Raw genomic sequence first — 21729 nt, forward strand, 5'->3', positions numbered from 1 at the left:
ATATTTGAGATGCCTTTTACACTTTTTTTTTTACACACACAAAAAAATGGCGTTCTCCATCATAAAGAGTCTCACAAGCTAGGCCTGAGTAGACTGGCAGGAGCAAGGAAATTAAGAACTTTTCTTCTGCTTCTAATCCAAATATTTTCGTTTTGCTTGCATTGTTCAGTTTGATGTAAATGACTATAACCAGATGTTTCAAAGCATCCAGGCCTTCCTTTCAGTGTAGAACAAGAATATGATTGTGTAGAAGTTTGTGCACGTATCCTAAGCTATCTGTTCTTTTGAAATCTTTGATCGAACAATTGCATCCCTCCCTGACAGTTTTTCATCATTTCTTACAGGCGTGCAGATCAGTGAAAAGACCTCTATTTCCATCACTCACTTGCTCGGAAGTGTGAGATTTGAGAACACGGACCCTTTCTATAGAAGAGGAATTACTTACTTTGGAACTGTAGGTTTGGTTAAAGAAATACATGTTCCCATTTCATTGTTTTTGATCATAGATTGCCCTTTGAGAATTTCTAGACACTTTTTTTTTCATGTGTAAAAATAATACGTATTTAGCATTATTGTGTCTGATCTTTTGGGCAAAGACCTAGGATGAAAGGAGGTGATAGATAAACTTGTAGCTGTTTTCATATTACGTATTTATTTAATACAGCATCTTTCTCCCTACTGGAATTTCAGGAAACTACAAACAAGGGATCAGGTTTATGAACAGAAAATTCTCGGCAGGGAAGTGAAAAGTTCTGTATTTTAGGAATATTAACGCTTCCTTTTTCATACAGCTTAAATTTTCTGGCCCCAATGATGTACCTATGGTGAGCAAGTTACTGCAATTGGAGCTCAATGACAAATTTATAGGAAATTACACCACAGATGAGAATGGTGAAGCCCAGTTTTCCGTTGATACCTCAGACATTTTTGATCCTGAATTCAGCCTGAAAGTAAGTCGTCAAAGATGAAGACAGTAAGAAATCCCACAGAGAATCCGAACATTAGGCGTTTGTATCACTAGGAATCTCTTAAGAAATAACTTCCACGGAGGATGCATTTTAACAAAGTTTTTTTTTTTTTTTTAATTTAGGGCATTTTATATGAATTGCTATTCATTAAATACTTTATGAGAATACTTACTCAAGAGGGTGAGAAGCTAATATTGTATTATAATTATTATGAATTCTCTAACAACTAATAGTCCCCTCGGAGAAAACAGAAGTGCCTCATGGAGATGTTTTGGCTGTTTTCCTTAGATCATTTTATGCACAGTTTAGGAAAGATACTGTGCTTTGTTTTTCTACCCCTTAGACAGAATTTTGCAGTTAAACAATTTGTCAATGTTCAAATGTAGCTAAGAGAAGTGATGCTTAAGTTCAATTAGAAAATAAGAATAAACAATTCATTGTAAGTCTAGTGAAATCTTTATATAATTATGGTCATGTTTTATATATATTTTAAAAAATGAACGTGCTATCACTTCATGAAACAGCAAACCCAAGCTAAGACTCCTCTCGCTTTGAGGAGATAAGAATTCTTCTGTTCTGTAATAATTACTGTCTTCAGGTCTTTATGAATCTGAAGATTCTTGGTTTTCCTTTATTACATCAGGCCACATACGTTCAGCCGAAGAGCTGCTATGGTTCCAGCTGGTTGACGCCTAACTATGCAGACGCTCATTTGTCAGTCTCCCGCTTTTACTCCCGAACTAGCAGCTTTCTGAAGATCATGCCAGAACCAAAGCAGCTTGAGTGCAATCAGGAGCAGATTGTTACCGTGCATTATTCCCTAAACGGTGAAGCATATACAGAGAATTCGAACATAAACTTCTTCTATTTGGTGAGTCTCAACAAGTCCCTTCTTGGAATCTGTCCATTTCAATGCACACTTAGCACACAGTTCAGTCTACAAACTGGTACATCCCTCATGCCGTGGTAATCTGAGTGAGCCCAACCTTCTTACCTTGCTGATGAATACCATTGGGCCCATTAAAAGCAAACACACACCAAAAAAATCTAAGGGAACTTCAGTTTTCCTAAGGTTGAAAAAAATTGCTAGTCAAAGTCTGCTCTTTTTGGCATCCAATTTTAACTCATATCAAATATTTATGTCCCTTCGTGACAGTAAAATATCAAACAGATGTCAGAGAATGCAGTGAAAGGCTAACTTTGATGACAAAAAAAAAAAGTATTAGCCTTTTAATTTTTTCCCCATATTTATCATTCTGTGTATAGACACAGACTTGGAAATTACAATCCTTCCCTATCCTATTTATCTGGCAAGCTAGTTGATCTTGGGCTAATTGTTTAAACTCTCTAAACTTTAGCTTCCTTGGCTCTATATTTGTATTTGGAAATTATAAGGTTTATCTCCTACGGTAGGTATTATGAGTCAACTACTGTTATAAGGGCTTTGTATGTATTTAATTCATTTAATCCTCACAACCAAAACCAAAAAACCTGTTCCTGCGGAGTCGATTCTGACTGTAATGACCCTGTAGGACAGAGTACGAGGCTGTAATCTTTACAAGAAGCAGACCACCACGTCTTTCTGCCACAGAACAGCTAGTGGGTTCGGACCACTAAGGTAAGAAGCCAAGTACTTAATTACTGCACCACCAGGGCTCCTAACAACAGTCCCCATTTTACAAATAATAGAAGAGATGCAAAGTGAAACAAAGTGTCTGAGGTCACAAAGATAACGAGTAGGCGAAGGCAGGTTTGAAACCAGGCAGTCTTACGCACCTACACAGTACATTGCACATTGTTCACAAAGCTTCTAGCACCTAATGTTGTTGTTGTTGTTAGCGGCTTTTGAGTCAGCCCAATTCATGGCAACCCCATGCGTAATGGTGGGAAATACTGCCCAGTCCTGCATCATCCCCAGGACGGGTTGTGGGTCAGACAATGTTTCTTTGTGATCTATAGGGTTTTCATTGGCTGATTTTTGGAAGTAGGTTGCCAGGCCTTTCTTCCTAGTCTGTCTTAGTCTAGAAGCCCCACTGAAACCTGTTCAGTATCATAACAACACGCAACCTGCCACTGACAGATGGGTGGTGGCTGCACATGAGGTGCGTTGGCTGAGAATCAAACCCAATTCTCCCTCAGGGAAGGCGAGAATTCTACCACTGACCCACCAATGCCTCATTCTAGCAGATAACAGGCTCCCAGTAAACTGTAGTCACTTTTTCTGCCCTCTTCTAAGTTTTGCAAAGTTTATTTTTAATATTTACTTATGCAAATTCCCTTATCTTATAGAGTAGAATTATCATTAGAAATATCACATATTGTGTTTTCTTTGTTCTGCACAGATGATGGTAAAAGGAACTATCCTCCTCAGTGGACACAAGGAAGTCAGAAACAATGGTGAGTACAATACATTCATTTTGTACTCTATCTTCACGTTTTTTCGTTTTGTTTTGTTTTTCTTTTTAGGGAAATATTATAGAGATAGAGTCAAGAGGTTAAAAAGAGTATTTAACATTTTGATTTGTAGATGGAGGGCAATAGTTAACATGGCCAAGGTAAGTTACTAAGTATTTTGATGAAGGAGATTTCCAACTGCTTCTATTATTTCCAGGTCATCAAGTACATTATAGGAAAGTGGTGGCCAAAACCCAAATATTGTTATTGCTTAAATTTTATGCCAGCTTCCTTATTTGTACATATAGTTCCCATTATTTGCTTCATTTGACTTTAAAACAGTGGCCCTTCTTCTTTTTATTCATAAGTCATTTCCCCTTATCTAAGTTTGCCCAGTGATCCAGGACATTTTTGGCATTGTTATCAGTTGATGACTTTTCTTATTTACACAGCCTGGAATGGAAACTTCTCATTCACCATCAACATCAGTGCTGAGCTGGCTCCTGTGGCCATCATGTTCGTGTACACCCTTCACCCCAGTGGGGAAATTGTGGCTGACAGTGTTAGATTCCAGGTTGACAAGTGCTTTAAAAATAAGGTGATTCTTCTTCTATTTGTGACCTGTTCCCAATGAGAGGGGTAAGCCTTTTGCTCCCTATTGTCTCTGTCTTAGACGACTAGTATATCAACTTTTACTCTCTCAGTCAACGTTCGCATAGTTAGATAATAAGGGGACGAGAGAATCGCCAAACAGAACGAATAACCTTTGGTGGCAATGCCAATCTTGGGATGATGAGACCGTTGTGAAGGAGTTGTCTCTGCAAGGAGAGTAAAGCTGAGAGCGGGCAGGAGAAATATAGGCACAAACATTTAGACAGATTTACTTGGAAATGATTAAATATGTTCCAATTATCTTCATATAAAATAATCTCTGCTTCCATTCCTTTTCTTTCTTCATGTCAGGTTAACATAAAGTTCTCTAAGGAGCAGGGGCTACCTGGCTCCAATGTTAATCTCTACCTTCAAGCAGCCACTGATTCGTTCTGTGCCCTGCGGGCTGTGGATAAAAGTGTTCTTCTACTGAAATTGGAGCAACAGCTGTCGGCTGAAAGTGTAAGCTCTCTGATTACTTCATTTTCCTCATTTTTGTCTGGATCCTTGTTAAGTCTCACTCTTCAAATGATGTTTTTATTTGAAATGGAACATGCTGAAATTATCAAATGTTTTCTTCCTTTGTTCCTTCATGAGTTTTATACTTAATTATTTTTCTTGGCTGACCCAGTGCTTAAAACAACGTAGAATTCTATGAGTAATTACAATGGGTTAGGAATTAGACAACAATGTGATTTTTTAATCATAGGTGTGACCATAGATATGGAAACCTAGAGTAGTGTCTATAGTTATTATCTACTAATACCCATTGCCAATGAGTGGATTCTGACTCCTAACAACAATAGGACAGAGTAGGAATTCATAGGATATTCAAGGCTGTAGTCTTTAGGGGAAACACTAGTGGTGTAGTGGTTAAAAGTTTCACTGCTAATCAAAAGGCCGGCAGTTCAAATCCAACAGAAGCTCCTTGGAAACCCTACAGGGCAGTTCTACTCTGTCCTACAGGATCACTATGAGGCGGAATCAATTGATGTCAGTGGGTTTGGTTAATCTCTACAGAAGTGGCTCCTTGGAAACCCTACGGGGTAGTTCTACTCTGTGCTATAGGGTCCCTATGAGTTGGAATTGACTTGATGGCAACCAGTAATCTTTACAGAAACAGACTGCCATGTCCTCTCCCATGGAGCAGCTAGTGGGTTCCAACTGCCAGCCTTTCAGTTAACAGCTAGTGGCTTTAACCACTGTGCCACCTGGGTGACTGATTGTCTATTAATAGATCTTGTGTTTTCATAAGCATTACTAGACCATCAGTTCTAGAATTTCACATCAAAATTATTTCAGTAAATAACTCTGATATTTTTTCTTTGTTATTGATGCAAATACATAGAAAAACCTCTTGTAGTAGAGTCAGTTCTGACTCACAGTGGCCCCATAGGACACAATAGAACTGCCCCATAGGTTTCCAAGGAGCAGCTGGTGGATTCAAGCTGCCAGCCTTTTGGTTAGCAGCCATAGCTCTTAACCACTACGCCACCAGGGCTCCAAATACGTGGAAATAACTATTGAAATGTATGACTGTATTTAAATCTAGGGTTAATAATTAGAACATTTTTCTTTTTATTAAAATGATAGCTGTGTGTTGTAGAAAATGTTCCAAATACACAGAGGCATAAACAAAAATTTTTTTTTTAATCACCTAATCTAAGCACTTAGATATCTTTACATTTTTAAGTGTAATTCTTTTAAGTCTATATTCAGAAGAGAGATAGAGGTTATAAAGTTGAGATCTTAGAAACAAATTTGGTTTTCTATTCTGCTTTTAAAAAGTAACACTCAGTAGTAAGCCTAGTTTTAAATACACAGCTGGAAAATTAATTAACTTGATGGCCAGGAAACATAATCCTCAGACTTTTTAAAATTTTGCTTGCATGCTCTCCTAAACCCTGCACCAAAGCTGAAAAATTTTGTGAACATGACATTGGCTGCATAGAACAAAATGGAAGTCTTCCTCTTTTGGAAGTATAAAATGACTCGAAAGTTTTGGATCAAATATTGTGGCCATACTTGTAAAGAAAAGAATAAGAACAGATGGTTATAGTACAACATTTGCCAAATTTTTCTTATTATAAAAAGAGTGCTTAGAATAATTAGGAATTATGTGTTTTTTTTTCCATAGGTGTACAATCTGCTTCCATATGTAGAATCATATGGTTATTTCTATCATGGTCTCAATCTTGATGATGAAAAGCTCAACCCTTGCATTCCTCAGAAGGATATGTTTTACAATGGTTTGTATTATATGCCTGTAAGCAATTATGGGGATGGTGACATCTATAATATCGTCAGGGTAAGTTCACTAAGATTTTAGAAAATATCTCAAATTTATTTTAGTGTTGTACAATGCATAAGTGTTTTATTAATTATGTAGTTTTCTTCTTAATCTTTGAGTATATGGTCTGTAATTTCCTAATAAAGCACTCAGAAATTATATTATGAATAGGAGATGTTATTTTTTCTTTTTTCAGTTGGAAATAAGTTATGTAGCTGGAATAATAAAACATGGTAAAAGTAGAGATTGTCTCAAATTTGTTGTGATATGTCTTGTGCAGAAATAGTCAAATCAAAAGATCGAAATAGAGTTCTGGGCTATTAGTTATGTATGTTGAGACCTCCGTGAAAGGATCTTTATAATTACAGGCACAGGTGTATAAAGGCCTTAGAGTCAGACAGACTTTAGCTCAATTCCCAGCCCTCTAGTTTACTAGATATGCATTTTATATGCGTGCATATGTGTGTGTGTATTTGATGTTAATTAGAGTAATGATAATGTTTATCTCTACTTACCTAAATAATGATCAGTATTTTTTTCTCTCAGGGTTAACTAGGGCATTGTGTAAAATATTTAGCAAAATGCTAGCACATAGTAAGTGCTAGGTAAATTGCAGTAATTTTCATTTTTACTCTAGAGATTTTTTTCCCCATAAATCAAATAGAGGTGACTCATCTTCTAGGATCCCAGAACTCTTGCTAGCACAGATGTGTGTATTTATGACCTATTTTATAGCTGATAAGCCTTTTTTAGTTCTCATATGAAGGGAAAGTGCAACTTTTTTTTATGTTTGGTTTCTTTGAAGGATATGGGTCTGAAAGTCTTTACCAATCTTCACTACCAGAAACCAGAAGTGTGTTCAGTGGATATAAGGCTGCCATTCCCTAGACCATTACGTTATGAAGCAGGATATGCATCTATGTCTAGCGACTCATCCAGATTTGCAAGTGGGTAATCTAGAATTCTGTGGCTGGGGGATGGGCAAAAAGATTCATGGAATCAGGTGCATTTAGGATAAAACTATACAAAATGAAGATTTTATATGTGAATTATGTCATTTTTTTTACTACACCCAGACATTCTGCAGTTGAATAAAGCAGCATAAGGTAGGCTCGAAACAATTTTAACTAAAAGGAAGAGTTAGCTTGATATATAAGAGGAAGTTTATTTTTATTGGCAGAATACAATATCAGAAGTGTGTGGGAGCAGACAGTGTGTGGTGATGTGAGAGGACTGACCTTCTGTTGAAGTGAATCTGATGCAAGACAATGAGGTGTGCTTATTGTCCCTTATGCCCTTATGGCTATGAGTCAGAATAAACTCCATGGCACATAACAACAATGACGTGTCCTTATTATGTGTAAACCAGAATACATGGATTCCAAGACAGAGGTTATTGTGACACCTAGACAGCCAGACAGCTGTCATCATACAAGTGTGTCCAAATACTAATCCATCCCATATTGGGAAGATTGTAATTATAAAACTGGGCCATAGTCTTAGATGAATAAGATAGGTAGGCAAATTTCCAGTTTGGACATTCTGTCAAGGTCATCAGAACAGAACCAGAATCAAAGCTGGATTCCAAATGTATCTGAGAGTGCTTGAAGAACATTCTTTAAAACCTCCTGGTCTCACATTCACATTAGTCCAATGATCAAAATGGGGCTGGTCTTGGAGATAGATGTCAGAAGTTCCATTTAAGGGAAATGAAAGGTCTAACAACTTTGTGCAAGGATAGACTCAGTGAGTATTCAGGAGGCCCCGTAAAGTCCAGAAGTCAAAACTTCTTTGAGGTGCTAGTTATAAGGTTGAAGCTACCTATTTTTTTTTTTTTTTTTTTTTTTTGCCATTACATTAACCCATATTTAGTGAGTTTTATGGGAAACATTTAAGCTTTCTAGTATTTTTTTAGTATTGTTGAATAAAATGTATTGAAAGCCAAAGTAATTCACTTTAAACAATTCTTTCTTCAGTCACTCATTTATTAGTTCACTCAACAAATATTTACTGAGGCCAGGAGTTATGTGTTATAAATCCAGTGACTTAATCCCTGCCATGCTGGAGATTTTAGTGTAAGAGAGAAGCATTATAGTGAAACGGGTAATTCCAGGAACATGTGACAAGTGCATTAAGTGGAAAATAAGAAACAATGGGAGCGTCTAGAGGAGGCTTACATTTCTCAAGGGCCTGTATGTTCTTCTGGAGGAAATAGCATTTATGCTGAAACCTGAAAGGTAAGTGATAACACAGAATTAGAAGGCCGTTGCAAGCAAAGAGGGAAACACCATGAAAGATGAGGTAAGAAACTAAAAGCGTTTCAGAATGGCAGACATGTACGGTTCAAAGGCAAGAGTTAAGATAGCTAAAGCAAGAGAGAGATAGACAGACAGATCATGAAAGACCTTGAGGGCATATAAAGAGTTTGGAATTAATCCCAATGCAAAAATACACTACTAACAAGTTTTTAGCAAAGAATCTAAGGTGTGTTTTTAGAAGATCTCTTCAGCTGCTCTGTGGAAAAAGGGACTGGGTTTTGGGCTGTTTAAAGCTGTATGTATGAAATGTTAAAAATATTAGTAAACCAACTGAGAGTGGGCAGTGTCTTGGGCTACTAGAAAAAAGGCAGTGGAGATGGAGAAACATGGATAGATTTGAGAGCCGTTCTCAAGTTATTGTTGTTGTTATTACGTGCTGTCGAATCGGTTCTGACTCATAGCAATCCTATGTACATCAGAACGAAACACTGTCCTGTCCTGTGCCATCCTAACAATCATTATGTCTTAGCCCATTGTTGCAGCCACTGTGCTGATCCATCTCCTTGAGGGTCTTCCTCTTTTTTGCTGACCCTCTACTTTACCAAGCATGATGTCCTTCTCCATGGACTGGTCTCTTCTGATAACATGTCCAAAGTACGTTATAATAGCATTTGTTGATTGGCTAGTTATGGGAGATGCAGGCATTTCCCTTATTCTTCAAGATAATTCTTAGGTTTCTGACTTGGGTACGTGGATGAATTTTGGTACCGTTCATGGAGATGGAAGATATTAGAAAGGAGCAAGTGAGGGGATCTGAGTTTACTTTTGGAACGGTGACATTTGAAATGTCTGTAAAGCATCCAAAAATAAATATCCAAAAATGCATAAATCTGGAGCTCAGGAAAGAGATCCAGGTGGAAGACGCCTATTTAGGAGACATCAGAGTAAGTATTATAATTGAAGCCATGTGCAAAGATATCAACGAGGGAGACAGTGCATAGTAAAAAGAAAAGAGGACCCAATTCGGAGCTCTTGGGAACAAGTCAAGAATGAAGAGATTACCAAGAAGACTCAGGAGTGGCGGAAGAGGGAGAAGAAAACTGCAAGGATGTCGTGTTATGAAAGTTAACAAGAATGACTATTTTGCAAAGGACACAGTAATGAATAGTGTCAAATGCAACCTACAAGCCAAGCAAATGAAAGAAACTATTCATAAGACTTAGCAATATGAATGTCATAGGCAACTTTAGCAAAAGCAATATTGTCTTTGTTGTTGTTAGTTGCTGTTAAGTCAGCTCTGACTCATGGTGAACACATGTTCAACAGAACAAAACGCTGGTCCTGCACCGTTGTCAAGATTGCCAACATGCTTGAGTCCATTGTTGCCTTCCAACATAGGAGGCTCATCCTCCAGCACTATGTTGGTTGATCTTCTGATCCATAGGTTTTTCTTGGATAATTTCTGAAAGTAGAGGCTAGGCCTTTCTTCCTAGTCTGTTTTAGTCTGAAAGTTCCACTGAAACCTGTTCATCATAGGTAACCCTGCTGATGTTTGAAATACCAGTGGCATAGCTTCTAGCATCATGGCAACACACAAGTCACTACAGCATAACAAACTGACAGAAGGGTGATAGAAAGGTAATATTAGCATAGTAGAATTGGTAGACACCAGATTGCATTCTGACAGACACCAGAATGTCAGATGAGAAACTGGAGTAAATAGACATAAGTTTGTCTAATTTTGGCTGTGGAGGAACAATGTAGGTTGAATATTTTTGTTTTGTCTGTTTGCTTTTTGTGTTTTGTTTTATAATGGGGGAGATTTGAGCACTGAAATGCTAATAATTAGGTTGAGATGTACACTGATTGACAATGAGCCCTGGGGATAAATCCCTATATCGGTTCACACTAAGCAGGTATAGTTAAAGACCTAACATATAGGTGTGTGTGGTTGAGCAATGTATTATTATCCTCTCCAAATAAATCATTTTTCTTTTCTTTTAGTAGGTAAGACCCTGGAGGAGAATTCTGGATATGTAGAACAGGCTATAATGGAAACAGTAAGAACAAACTTTCCAGAAACATGGATCTGGGACCTCGTCAGCGTTAAGTGAGCCTTTAACATGCTTCTCTCCCCTATGTGTCTTTATTTATGTTTTCTTCTTGTTTTTATTCCCTAACTTTTAATCCTGGATAAATGAAACAGTACCATATTTGTAAAATAAGTAATAGCAATCATTTGCATGTAATGATCACACTTTGAATTTTATTATTTTTCCTCTATGTTTTCAACAGGTACTATTCATCTATTAATTTTGTGCAAATAGATGTAAGCTGCCTCAATTTTTTAAAAAAAATACGATGTTTGAAAAATTGTGAAAATTAAATGTGGCCTTTTTTAAAGTAAAATTTTATAGAAATTCAGCTATCAAGATTTTTATCTAATGCCCTGTCCACACTATAACTCTTTTTTAACCTGCAGTTAATACTTTTTCTTGTTTGCCGTGGAGTAAATACAGATTGTTGGTTTAGAGAAGGAATGTATCTTACCAGTAATCTTTCCTTGTAGTTCCTCAGGTTCAGCAAATCTTTCATTCCTCGTTCCTGATACTATAACCAAATGGGAGGCAAATGGCTTCTGTGTGAATGGTGATGTTGGATTTGGCATTTCATCAACAGTTACTCTGAAAGTCTTTCAGTCTTTCTTTGTTGAAACTACTTTACCCTTTTCAATGGTTCGAAATGAACAATCTGATTTGATTGTCACTGTCTTCAGCTACCTGGATACATGTGCAGAGGTAAGTTGTTCCCTTTGATCTGAGGACAAAATCTAACAAAGTGAAAATATTTAATATCTCTTTGCACATTGCTATATTCTCTTGTATTCCCAAATACAAAACTGGACTATAAAGCAGTTATACGTGTTCCCATATTCCTCAAACAAAAACAATTGTTTTAATTCTCAGCAGTGATTTACGTACTACTTCGACACAGAATCCCCACGTGGTGCAAACAGATAATGCAGTTAGTGTGTTCACTGCTAAGAGTCCACCCAGAGGTTCCTCAGAAAAAAGGTGTGGCATTTACTTCAGAAAAATCTGCCATTGAAAACTCTACGGAGCACTGTTCTACTCTGACACACGTGGGGTCACCATGAGAAGAAATCAACTCCATGGCAACCATTTTTGTTGTTGCTGTTGGCGTTTTCGTTTTGAGAATAGCATCTCACAATGATGTGCATTCTACCATGTATATCTTCTTGTGTGAAGAGTCATGTAAAATGATGTGGAGGAGGCATTTGACCTCCTCTAACTTCACAAGGGGGAAGGAGAATAAAGATCAACAGCTCAAGGCTGATTCCCATGAGACAGAGGTCAGACATGCCTTCTCTCTTTGACATCTTTACCAATTCTGATACCAACTGTCCCTCCCATGGCACGCTCTACTTCTGTGCTGGGTTCAATAATTCATTGCAACGGCCATACAACTTATGGGCAATACCCACAATTATGGTGTTTATTAGGGAAGTAAACAGGTTACAGTTCAGGTTTGGGGACACTTAGAATACAGTTCTTTCACCTGGACAGCCTCTTCCCAGCCATGCCACAGGCATGCTTCTCTCTGACCTCTGGGCCTCTGTCCTGCTCAGGCAAGTATTATAAAGCTCTTCTAGCTCTGCCAATAAGTGCCCAGAGGCACCTCACTCCACCAGTAAGCCTCAGCCCAAAGACACTCAGCTTTCTTGCTCCGTGGGCCAGGAAGCCCACTGCAAGGTCTCCTGTTGCTGTTTCTCTGCAACCATTTTTCACTACCTTCAGTGTTACATCTAGCTGTCTGTCTCTCTCTCTCTACGTGTCTCCTGCTTCCAGGAGCTTCTCAGCGCAGGGATCCCAGGTTCAAAAGAAATGCTTCACTGCCAGCTGTTCTTTCTTAGTGATGGTGAGATCCTCTCCTTCCTGCCTCTAGAATGGCTCATTTCAAGCCCAGTGGGATGAAAAATTGACCAATGCCCTTGATAGGCCACAGTTACCCTATTTGCACAGTTCCACCCAATCACTTGGTTGAAAGTTACAAGACCAAGGCGAGAAAAGCCACACAAAAGCGATCCATCACACTGCAAGTCATTTGGTACCTTTCAATTTTGCCAACTTAAAATAGATAAAGCAGATTATTCTCGAGAAGGGAGGAATAGTAACAGCAAAATAAAGTGCTATCCACATTGCCTGATTGTTCCTTCAGATTTCTGTTCATTTGGAAGCATCTGAGAATTATGAGGCAAGTAGTAACACCCTGCAAAGCAACGGTAGTGAGATTATTCAAGCTGGAGAGAAGAAAACGTACGTGTGGACTATTATTCCTAAGAAACTGGGTAAGCAGCTGTGTGTTTACTCCTATCTTTCATAGAAAACCAGCCCATTTTTTATTGTCTCTATTTATTTGCCTTATATCCTCTATATCAACTTAATTTTCTCCCTCACATTTTTAGCTCTATTTTTTCCTTTATTCTCCATTTTAAAAAGTCTTGTTTTTATCATCTAATTAAAATTTGTTGTTAAAATTTTCTTTATTTTATTCCCATTTTCATTGTTTTAGCAAGAAAATAGTGTATTTATGAAATCGTTTTAGTTCACCTGTGAGATTGGTCTGCCTCAGCCTTTTTTTCCTATTAGATATTTTTTGCTGTAAAAATATAGATAAAATACATTTGCCAATTCATCATTTTTCACGTATACAATTCATTGACACCAATCACATCAATCAAGTTGTTGTGCCACCATCACAAATATCCATTGCCAAAATTTCCATCACCATAAACGGAAGCTCAATGCTTCCTGCACAGTGATTCCTCTTTCCCCTTCCTACTGTCCTTAGTAACCACTATTAAACTTTGGTTTCTATACATTTGCCTGTTCCAAGTATTACATATAAGTGGGATCATGAAATTATTTGTCCCTTTGTGATCAACTTTCTTCACTCAGCATAATGTTTTCAAGATTCATCCTACTAAGATTTTAAGTTTCTCAAATTTCCTACTACATGAGGTTTTCAAAAAATGTTACCCTGGCAATTGAGAGAGGATGCTGTACCGACTTGCATAGTTTTCTGCAATTAAGTGGAGGACACAAGCAACAAATGAGGCAAAACAAACAAATGAAAAAACTACAGTATATTGGTAAAGTATATGGGTATATAAGTAATATTAAACCTAAAGAATTATCTTTTGGTATCCTAATTTTCATAAGAAAGGAGACAAAAGATTGGCTTCGATTATATAGCATATGATATCACAGGAAATTAAGAACAACTGATTTTTTGTTGGAGCCCTGGAGGTGCAGTGGTTAATAGCTCAGGCTCCTAACCAAAAGGTCAACAATTTAAATCAACCAGGTGCTCCTTGGAAACCCTATGGGGCAGTTCTACTCTGTCCTGTAGGGTCACTATGAGTCAGAATTGACTCAATGGCAACGGGTTTCCAGTTTTTTGCTAGCACTTGATTTCAGTCCAGTGTCCTTTCCACTGTATCATAATTTACTATTTTTGTTTGAGCTTGAACAAAGCTAGGACCCCTAGTTACCTGATGCTACCTGACTATATTGTCATATGCACTCTGTACAAACAAGCAATATCAAGGAATTGCCTTAGATGACTTTCTAGAAAGTTATTTTTTTCCTTAAGATTTCTTATATTCTAATTAAATAAAATGATCACTTATTTAATATATGAAATCTTGAAATAGGTAAAGCAGAACATACCAAATTATCTCTAGGAAGTGAAGAAATAAGTTATTTTTGTCTAGGCATCAATATGATGATAGGACATAGTTCGACAAATTCAAGAAATGGCTCACTGATTCTAATAATTTCCTGTTACAAAAAGGGCAAAAGTCAATTTAACCTATATTTGGGGATGTTTTCCAGGTAAAGTGAACATCACTGTAGTTGGTGAATCCAAACAAAGTAGTGCTTGCCCGGATCAAGCAACTGAGCAGCAAAATCTAAGATGGAAAGACACCGTGGTCAAAAGTTTGCTGGTAGAGGTACGTATGTGCAAAGCTATTAAGCTCTTCCTGATAAGAAATAAACAGTATACGAGAGGTTAGACATTAAAAGACATTCTTGTTGAAAAGGATTAGCTAATTGGCCATGATTACTTTTGACACAAGACAAGCCATTTTAAATGAATTAAAACAGCAATGAAATTCACAGTTTCTGAAATTAATAACTGACCCAAGATAATGCAACTTAATACTTGGAACAAGACTTGATAATTTTTCATTTGCACCTGGATCAAGATATTTCCTGTACACTTATTTCTTTCCCTCCCTTTTTTGTAATTGATTCCCAAATCCAAGAGATAATGTGTGCAGTCTCCATCATCTTCAAAAAAAGCATCAACGATTATCAAAGGAACGCTCTTCTCTGGGCTTTCACGCCTTCCTACTATACAAAACACTTTTATTTGTTTCTGAGCTAAGATTCTACAAAGAATTGGAGGAGTTGAGAGTGTCCCACAGTAACACAGGGGACACCCTTGTCCTACCACTAAAATGGGTGCTGATAAAGTACGGCAATGTGTAGATATAAACAGAAGGGGGCAATGAATAGATCTTCCCCCAGGCACAAACACATACCAGCGCTGCCTATGTGAGCTGATGCTGCACTGTCATAACCTTTATGGAATCATGACCTATTGTCATTATTTTATGCTTTTTTGTTTGTTTGTTTTCTTGTTGACAGCCTGAAGGTATTGAAAAAGAAATGACTCAAAGTCTCCTTATCTGTACAGAAGGTAAGAGGATTATTTAGGGGGTCAAATTAGTTCCAAAGGAAATATATCAACAGAGTCAGTTTATTTCCTCTTCTTGAGTATTAGTCCACTTAGCATACCATCTACCTCAGCAATTTTATTCTATATTCCTCATGGGGGATTACTTTATTTCATGCCCTATTTTCATTGTATAATTTTAGCAAACAGAAAGTATATTTATGCGACCTTTTCAATTCACCTGTGACTTTGGTCTCTTTCAGCCTATTTTTCCTGTCTATATTCTAGGCTTCTCTTGTCACACAGTGTTGGATAGTGAGAAATCAGGATTATACGTAATAATGTACAACATGATCTTTATTTTTGTACTCTTAAGGCACCTGGGTGACACAATTTGTGCTCGACTACTAACCTAAAGGTTGGCAGCTCGAACTCACCCAAAGTGCTGAGTAAGAAAGGCTGGTGATCTGCTTCCATAAAGATTACCAAAAAAACAAACCAAACCTGTCACCAACGAGTCAATTCTGACTCATAGGGGCCATACAGGACAGAGTAGAATTGCCCCATAGGGTTTCCAAGCAGCAGCTGGTAGATTTGAACTGCTGACCTTTTGATTAGCAGCCAAGCTCTTAATCACTGTGCCAGCAGGGCTCCTCCATAAAGATTTCAGCCAAGGAAACCCTGTGGAGCAGTTCTACTCCGTAACTTAAGGGCAAGGGGCTTGGTTTATTTTTATTTATTTATTCACTTTTTGTACTCTTAGGGTGAGACAGCCCATGGGCAAATCACTGCCTCTCAGTCTCCTGCTTTATGACCATCAAGAGTATTGTCGTAATGGTGATCTGATTTTCATGCTTAATAGGAGCCTTCAAAATTCATCTTGTGTGTGTGCTATTTTATATGTTATAGTCAGTAGTTTTTACACTTTATTTCACATATGAAATAAGTTTAAAAAACCAGTTGCCATCAAGTCAATTCCCACTCATGGTGGCCCCATGTGTATCAGTAGAATTGTGCTCCATAGGGTTTTCTATGGGTGATTTTTTGGAAGTAGATCACTAGGCCTTTATTCTGAGCTGCCTCTGGATGAAACTCAAACCTCTGACCTTTTGATTAACAGCTGAACCGTCAACAATTTACACCATAAATTAATTGAGAATGGGGCCATGATCTAACATATCATTTACATATTATTTTTTAAATATATGGTTATTCTGAACTAGCTCAAAACCTCAATTTTATGTTTTCTAACAAGCAACTTGTAAAATAAAAATAAATAATGGAACCTGAATGCTAATATGTTTGTCCTACAGACCTGCTGTTATTGTTTATGGAAGGAAGTTGCCACGTTATTTTCGGTCTATATTTTCTTTCCAGGTACCAAAGCTACCAACGAGGTAGTTTTGGACTTGCCCAACAATGTAGTAGAAGGATCAGCCAGGGCCTTTTTCACTGTTGTGGGTAAGTTGATTAAATTTTGTGTTTCAAAACGATTTGAAAATCTTGGTGGAGGTGATCTCAAAAAAACAAAATCCTCAAAATAGCAGGAGGGGGAGATTCTGTGCAGCTACCATCTGGAGGAACTTATTGTTCAGGACCATCCTTTATGTTTGTTTCTGTACAGGACCTAAAGGGATTTTAATACTGTTTCCAAGCGTGTGTCCCTGTGAAACATAAGCTCTGGTAGATGATAAATGGTGTTCAGAAAACAGAGTGTTCTCTTACAGCCCAGTAACCTGAAATACTGAATTCCTCTCTTAGAGAATCAGAATAAACTTTGCCTGTTCAAGACATTGGGAATTTCCTTAGTAAAAGGAGAAATCTCTTTTACAAAAGGCAAACTTCATCTTTGTCTAAGATTAACATTAACACCTTTTGGGAAGGCGTGGAATACAACTTTTAAGGAACCCATTCGTAAGGTTTCTGAAAAGCAAGCAAGCAAGCAAATAAGCAAACACCTCCCTAACTACTGCCTCACCCTAGTAATGAGAATCTGAGCTTTTCAGAAGTATTTTTCCTACCAGAAATCCCTTTAATTCACCCTTTATGGCTACCTTCTCTTTAGAATTTTGAATTAAGTCATGAAAACTGTTTTTGGACTCAATTTCAAATGTTCTTTACTCCCATTAATGCCTCTTTATCTGCGGTTATAAATGCTGAGATGACAAATTGGAAGCAATTCTGATTATCACTTTTTCTAATTTCAGGGGATATTCTTGGCCTTGCAATGCAGAACCTGGAGAATCTTCTCCAAATGCCCTATGGATGTGGAGAGCAGAACATCGCCCTACTAGCATCTGACACCCATGTCCTTGACTATCTGAAATCTACTGAACAGTTGACGGAGGAAGTTAAATCTAAAGCTGCCTTTTTCTTATCTAGTGGTGAGAAGATTTAAGTGGTTTCTGCATAAATAGATGAAATTAGTTATTACTATCACCAAGATGTAATTATAAGGTAGTCTGATGAAAAACTGGATCTTAACTGAGGTGCTCTGAGTCCACGCTACGTTTTCTTTTTGACTTCAATGCTTTCAAAACTTATGTGATCACTGTCCAAATATTTAACTTCATTACTTAGAACTGTGAAGCTTAAAATTATGAACTCAGTTCTTTTTTAAACACCTAATATTTTGCATTGGAAGAAGTACAGCCAGAATGCTCCTTAGAAGCAAGGATGGCGAGACTATGTATCACATACTTTGGACATGTTATTAGGAGACATCAGTCCCTGGAGAAGGACATCGTGCTTGGCAAAGTAGAGGGTCAGCAAAAAAAAAAAAAGGAAGACCCTCAACAAGCTGGATTGACACAGTGGCTGCAGACATGGGCTCAAGCATAGCAACAGTTGTGAGAATGGCTCAGGACCGGGCAATGTTTCGCTCTGTTGTACGTAGGGTCGCTAAGAGTTGGAACCGGCTCGATGGCACCTAACAACACCAACAACAATATTTTGCCAAAATACCTTGTTTGTCACTGTTGTTGTTGTTGATAATAGTTGTATATGGCTCGTTTTTCAATTTCTGTATTTGTCTACTTGATCGTGTTCCATTGAATTGAAATGATCTGATTTATATGTAGAGGGAGAACATATAAATCTTGTAAAATGTGGTCTTAAAGACAAAGTTTGCAGATAAAATTTTATTGGGCTTTCTTTGGAGAAAGGTAACAATGAAGTAAAATAACCTTAAGGGAAAGAGTACTAAGCAATTAACAGTTGCCACTTATGAACCAGTTATTGAGCTAGACATATTCACATATGATATCTTATTTGTCATCAAAAACCAATAATGTTGGACTTACTTTTTCACATTTATGGGTAGAAAACCTAAGTTTCAGAAATTTGAATGATCATCCTAGTAACTTATGCCCAGGTCATTCATTACACCATTTTTTTTCTTTTAACTTTCTTGGGTTAAAAAGTAATTTACTTCAATATTGTATTTTAGGTTACCAAAAGCAATTGGCTTTCAAAAACTCTGATGGTTCATATAGTGTGTTTTGGCAGAGGAGTCAGCAAGGAAACATATGGTGAGAGACGAAAATTTTGTTTTAAATAATGGGAGAAATTCCCTGGGAAAGATTTGGCAGGATGTGAGGAAGCTTGAGGTCAATGGGGATTTGGAAGCAAAGTGGGTTTTAAAGTAAATCTGCAAAGAAGAATCAGATAAAACTAAAAGACTTAATTATTCTAATTCAAGTGCAACAATATACCTACAGTGTCTTGACAATTTACTTAGCAACCTGATCATTTAATGACAACCCCCTATGCTCGTGCAACTGGTGAACACCATAGAAAATGGCACATATTAATTTGTGCTTCTTGGGTCCCACGTAGGCTCTGGTAGCACAGCAGTTAAGAGATACAGCTGCTAATCAAAAGGTTGGCAGTTTGAATCTACCAGCCGCTCCTTGGAAACCACGTGGAGCAGTTCTGCTCTGTCCTGTAGGGTCGCTGTGAGTGGGAATATACTTGACAGCAATGGGTTTGGCTTTTTTTTTTTTTTTTTTTGGTTTGGTCCTATGTAGATTCAAGTAAGCCAGACTAGACGGCCCCATAACACCTAACTGCACTTAATCTGTCTCCACGCATGGATAATCTAATGGGCTATACAACAAAAACTTAAACATATTGGCTATTACCTAGTCTAACTCTCACTATTCATAACATTTATTGACCCAAAGGAAAGAAATACTATCAATAAAGACTGGTTCCAGCCTACATTAGACAAGTTGGATTCATCCATTACCTAAAGGGAACAATGGTGGTGAACTTGTTGTATAGCTTTCTTTTTTTTTTTTTTACCTACCTTTTGTTTTGGTGCTTTGCATTATAGGCTCACTACCCTTACTTTTAAGACATTCGAGGGAATGAAGAAATATGTTTACATTGATGAAGAAGTTCAAAAACAAACCTTGATCTGGCTTTCAAGCAGGCAGGAAAGTAATGGCTGCTTTAAAAGTGATGGCAAGCTTTTCAACAACGCCTGGGAGGTAGGAGACTAACAGACGTCTGTGCTTTCCTTGCTTTTTTGCCTTGCCTACCTTCCCTGTCTCTGGTTTTCATAATCTGAGTATTCTGTAGCATAGGCCTGTGGTGTATTAGTCAATAGCATCATTCCTGCTGTATGTGTGTTTAACCACAGCTGACATATAACTCTTCATGAATCTTCTATTTACTTGCCTTAGTCATTAGTCCTTCCATAGAATCTGTCCATTGCAGTAGAAAAGCTAGAAGTAGGGGAGAGAGGAGAGATAGGGAACCTAGAGAGAAAACCTACCTTTGGAATCACACAGTATATTAAGAGAGGGGAACTTGAGAAAGTAATTTATAAGTGTTCTTGGATAGCAAGAAAGTTTGGGAGGAGTATTTAGTAACCGATGTTTCAATGAAGCAAGCTCTTCCAATACTCTCTCAAAGAAGGGCATAAAGGCCAAGCCTGCCCTAAGCCAAAATGCAAACGAGGTGAAATGTGGCTATACCAATCCTCTTTCCTTTCCCTGTCTATATTTATATAAATCACTGTACATTCTCCCTTTCTGCTGACTTCTTTTCATTGCAGATAAGAAAGTGGTCTTCAAAGTAAATTTACAGAGAAAAATCAGATGTAACTAAAAGATGCAGCTAGGCCATCCACCTCCATCCCACCTTCTGTGTACTTTATTTTCGTAACCTTTGTGTTTCCTTCTGGATGCTCAAAATCCCCTACCATAATATTTAATATGCTCTGGTATACCCTGAAATATCCTGGGCTTGTCCTCTATGTTCTCCTTCATAATCACCACTCCTGTTCTTGGATTTTGGAATATAAAACTGATGAAACTGATTCACTTCAAAATATGGATGAATAGCAACTCCTTATGGTATTTATTTAATGCAGATTGTTTCAAATTGCTTCACTCTTATGTGGTGTGGGAAAATGTCTTTAAATTATTCAAAGCGTGTCCTTCACAATGGGAGGAGCCTGATGGACAAGAGCTCTTGTTCCTGCCTAGGAGAATCACAGGCTTTTCCATGTGCTCTTCTAAAAGATCTCCACATCTTTCCTCTTGTTGGATTCAATATAAATGCTTTTTTGGTTTGTTAAGCTTATCCAATCCTTTTTCCATAATGAAATATGTGTGTGTTGTGTTGTGTGAGACAAAGAAGCAAGAGGAAAATGGAAATTTACAAGAAAGAGGAATGCCAATACAACTTGCTAGAATTTAAGTGTGCTTTGGGCCCCCTACCTTATTTTAGGTTCTACCATCTGTAGTTGTTTGCACCTTAAAAATGAAACTTCCCAGAAATATTTCTTTTCTGAGGAAGAAAGAAACTCCTTTTTGCTTAAATAGAGAAAATTAGAGGTTTGGACTAGATCAGTGGATCCCAAATGCCAATATGAATGCTGTTTGCATTAGAATTACTAGAAACCACAAACCCACTGCCCTCAAGTCAATTCCGACTCATAGTGACCCTACAGGACAGAGTAGAATTGCCCCATAGAGTATCCAAAGAGTGCCTGGTGGATTTGAACTGCTGACCTCTTGGTTAGCAGCTGTAGCACTTAACCACTGCACCACCAGGGTTTCCAATTACTAGAGCCTTGACTGAAATTCACTTCCTTGTATCTTCTTCCCGCTTTCTGAATCAGAATCTCTTGTGTGGATTCTGGTATTTTATTTTTTTAATTCCTTAGGGAATTTTGATACACAGTCAATTTATAAAACAAATGATTTATTCTAATTTTACACTGTAAAAGCCCATTAGGCTTGACTTGTAACTTCCTAGGGTACCTTTCCAGGGATGTTCAGGAAGCTTCCCATCAACTACCTGTCCCACCCCATCAGAAATTCTTTGCTTTTTTTAAGTCAATATCAAATAGAGTCAAAAGGTCGTATGAATATCTTGGAATGCACATTTA

The 21729-nt window shown here is 37.6% G+C and overlaps 1 protein-coding gene across 1 annotated transcript in view; it reads left to right on the top strand.

Annotated features, from left to right (window-relative positions):
• LOC100658397 (ovostatin homolog 2-like) overlaps positions 1–21729 on the top strand; it is a 45851-nt gene that overhangs the window by 13589 nt on the left and 10533 nt on the right. Inside the window, exons 11-26 of the mRNA XM_064285178.1 lie at positions 345–454; positions 792–950; positions 1612–1853; positions 3759–3960; positions 4326–4475; positions 6151–6321; positions 7109–7250; positions 10569–10671; positions 11131–11359; positions 12801–12930; positions 14480–14598; positions 15299–15350; positions 16704–16787; positions 17534–17710; positions 18775–18856; positions 19663–19819. Coding sequence (XP_064141248.1) covers positions 345–454; positions 792–950; positions 1612–1853; positions 3759–3960; positions 4326–4475; positions 6151–6321; positions 7109–7250; positions 10569–10671; positions 11131–11359; positions 12801–12930; positions 14480–14598; positions 15299–15350; positions 16704–16787; positions 17534–17710; positions 18775–18856; positions 19663–19819 — 2309 coding nt within the window. The remainder of the gene's footprint in view (positions 1–344; positions 455–791; positions 951–1611; positions 1854–3758; positions 3961–4325; positions 4476–6150; positions 6322–7108; positions 7251–10568; positions 10672–11130; positions 11360–12800; positions 12931–14479; positions 14599–15298; positions 15351–16703; positions 16788–17533; positions 17711–18774; positions 18857–19662; positions 19820–21729) is intronic.

Source organism: Loxodonta africana, chromosome 4, assembly GCF_030014295.1.
Source record: "Loxodonta africana isolate mLoxAfr1 chromosome 4, mLoxAfr1.hap2, whole genome shotgun sequence".
In the NCBI taxonomy this organism is placed as follows: Eukaryota; Metazoa; Chordata; class Mammalia; order Proboscidea; family Elephantidae; genus Loxodonta; species Loxodonta africana.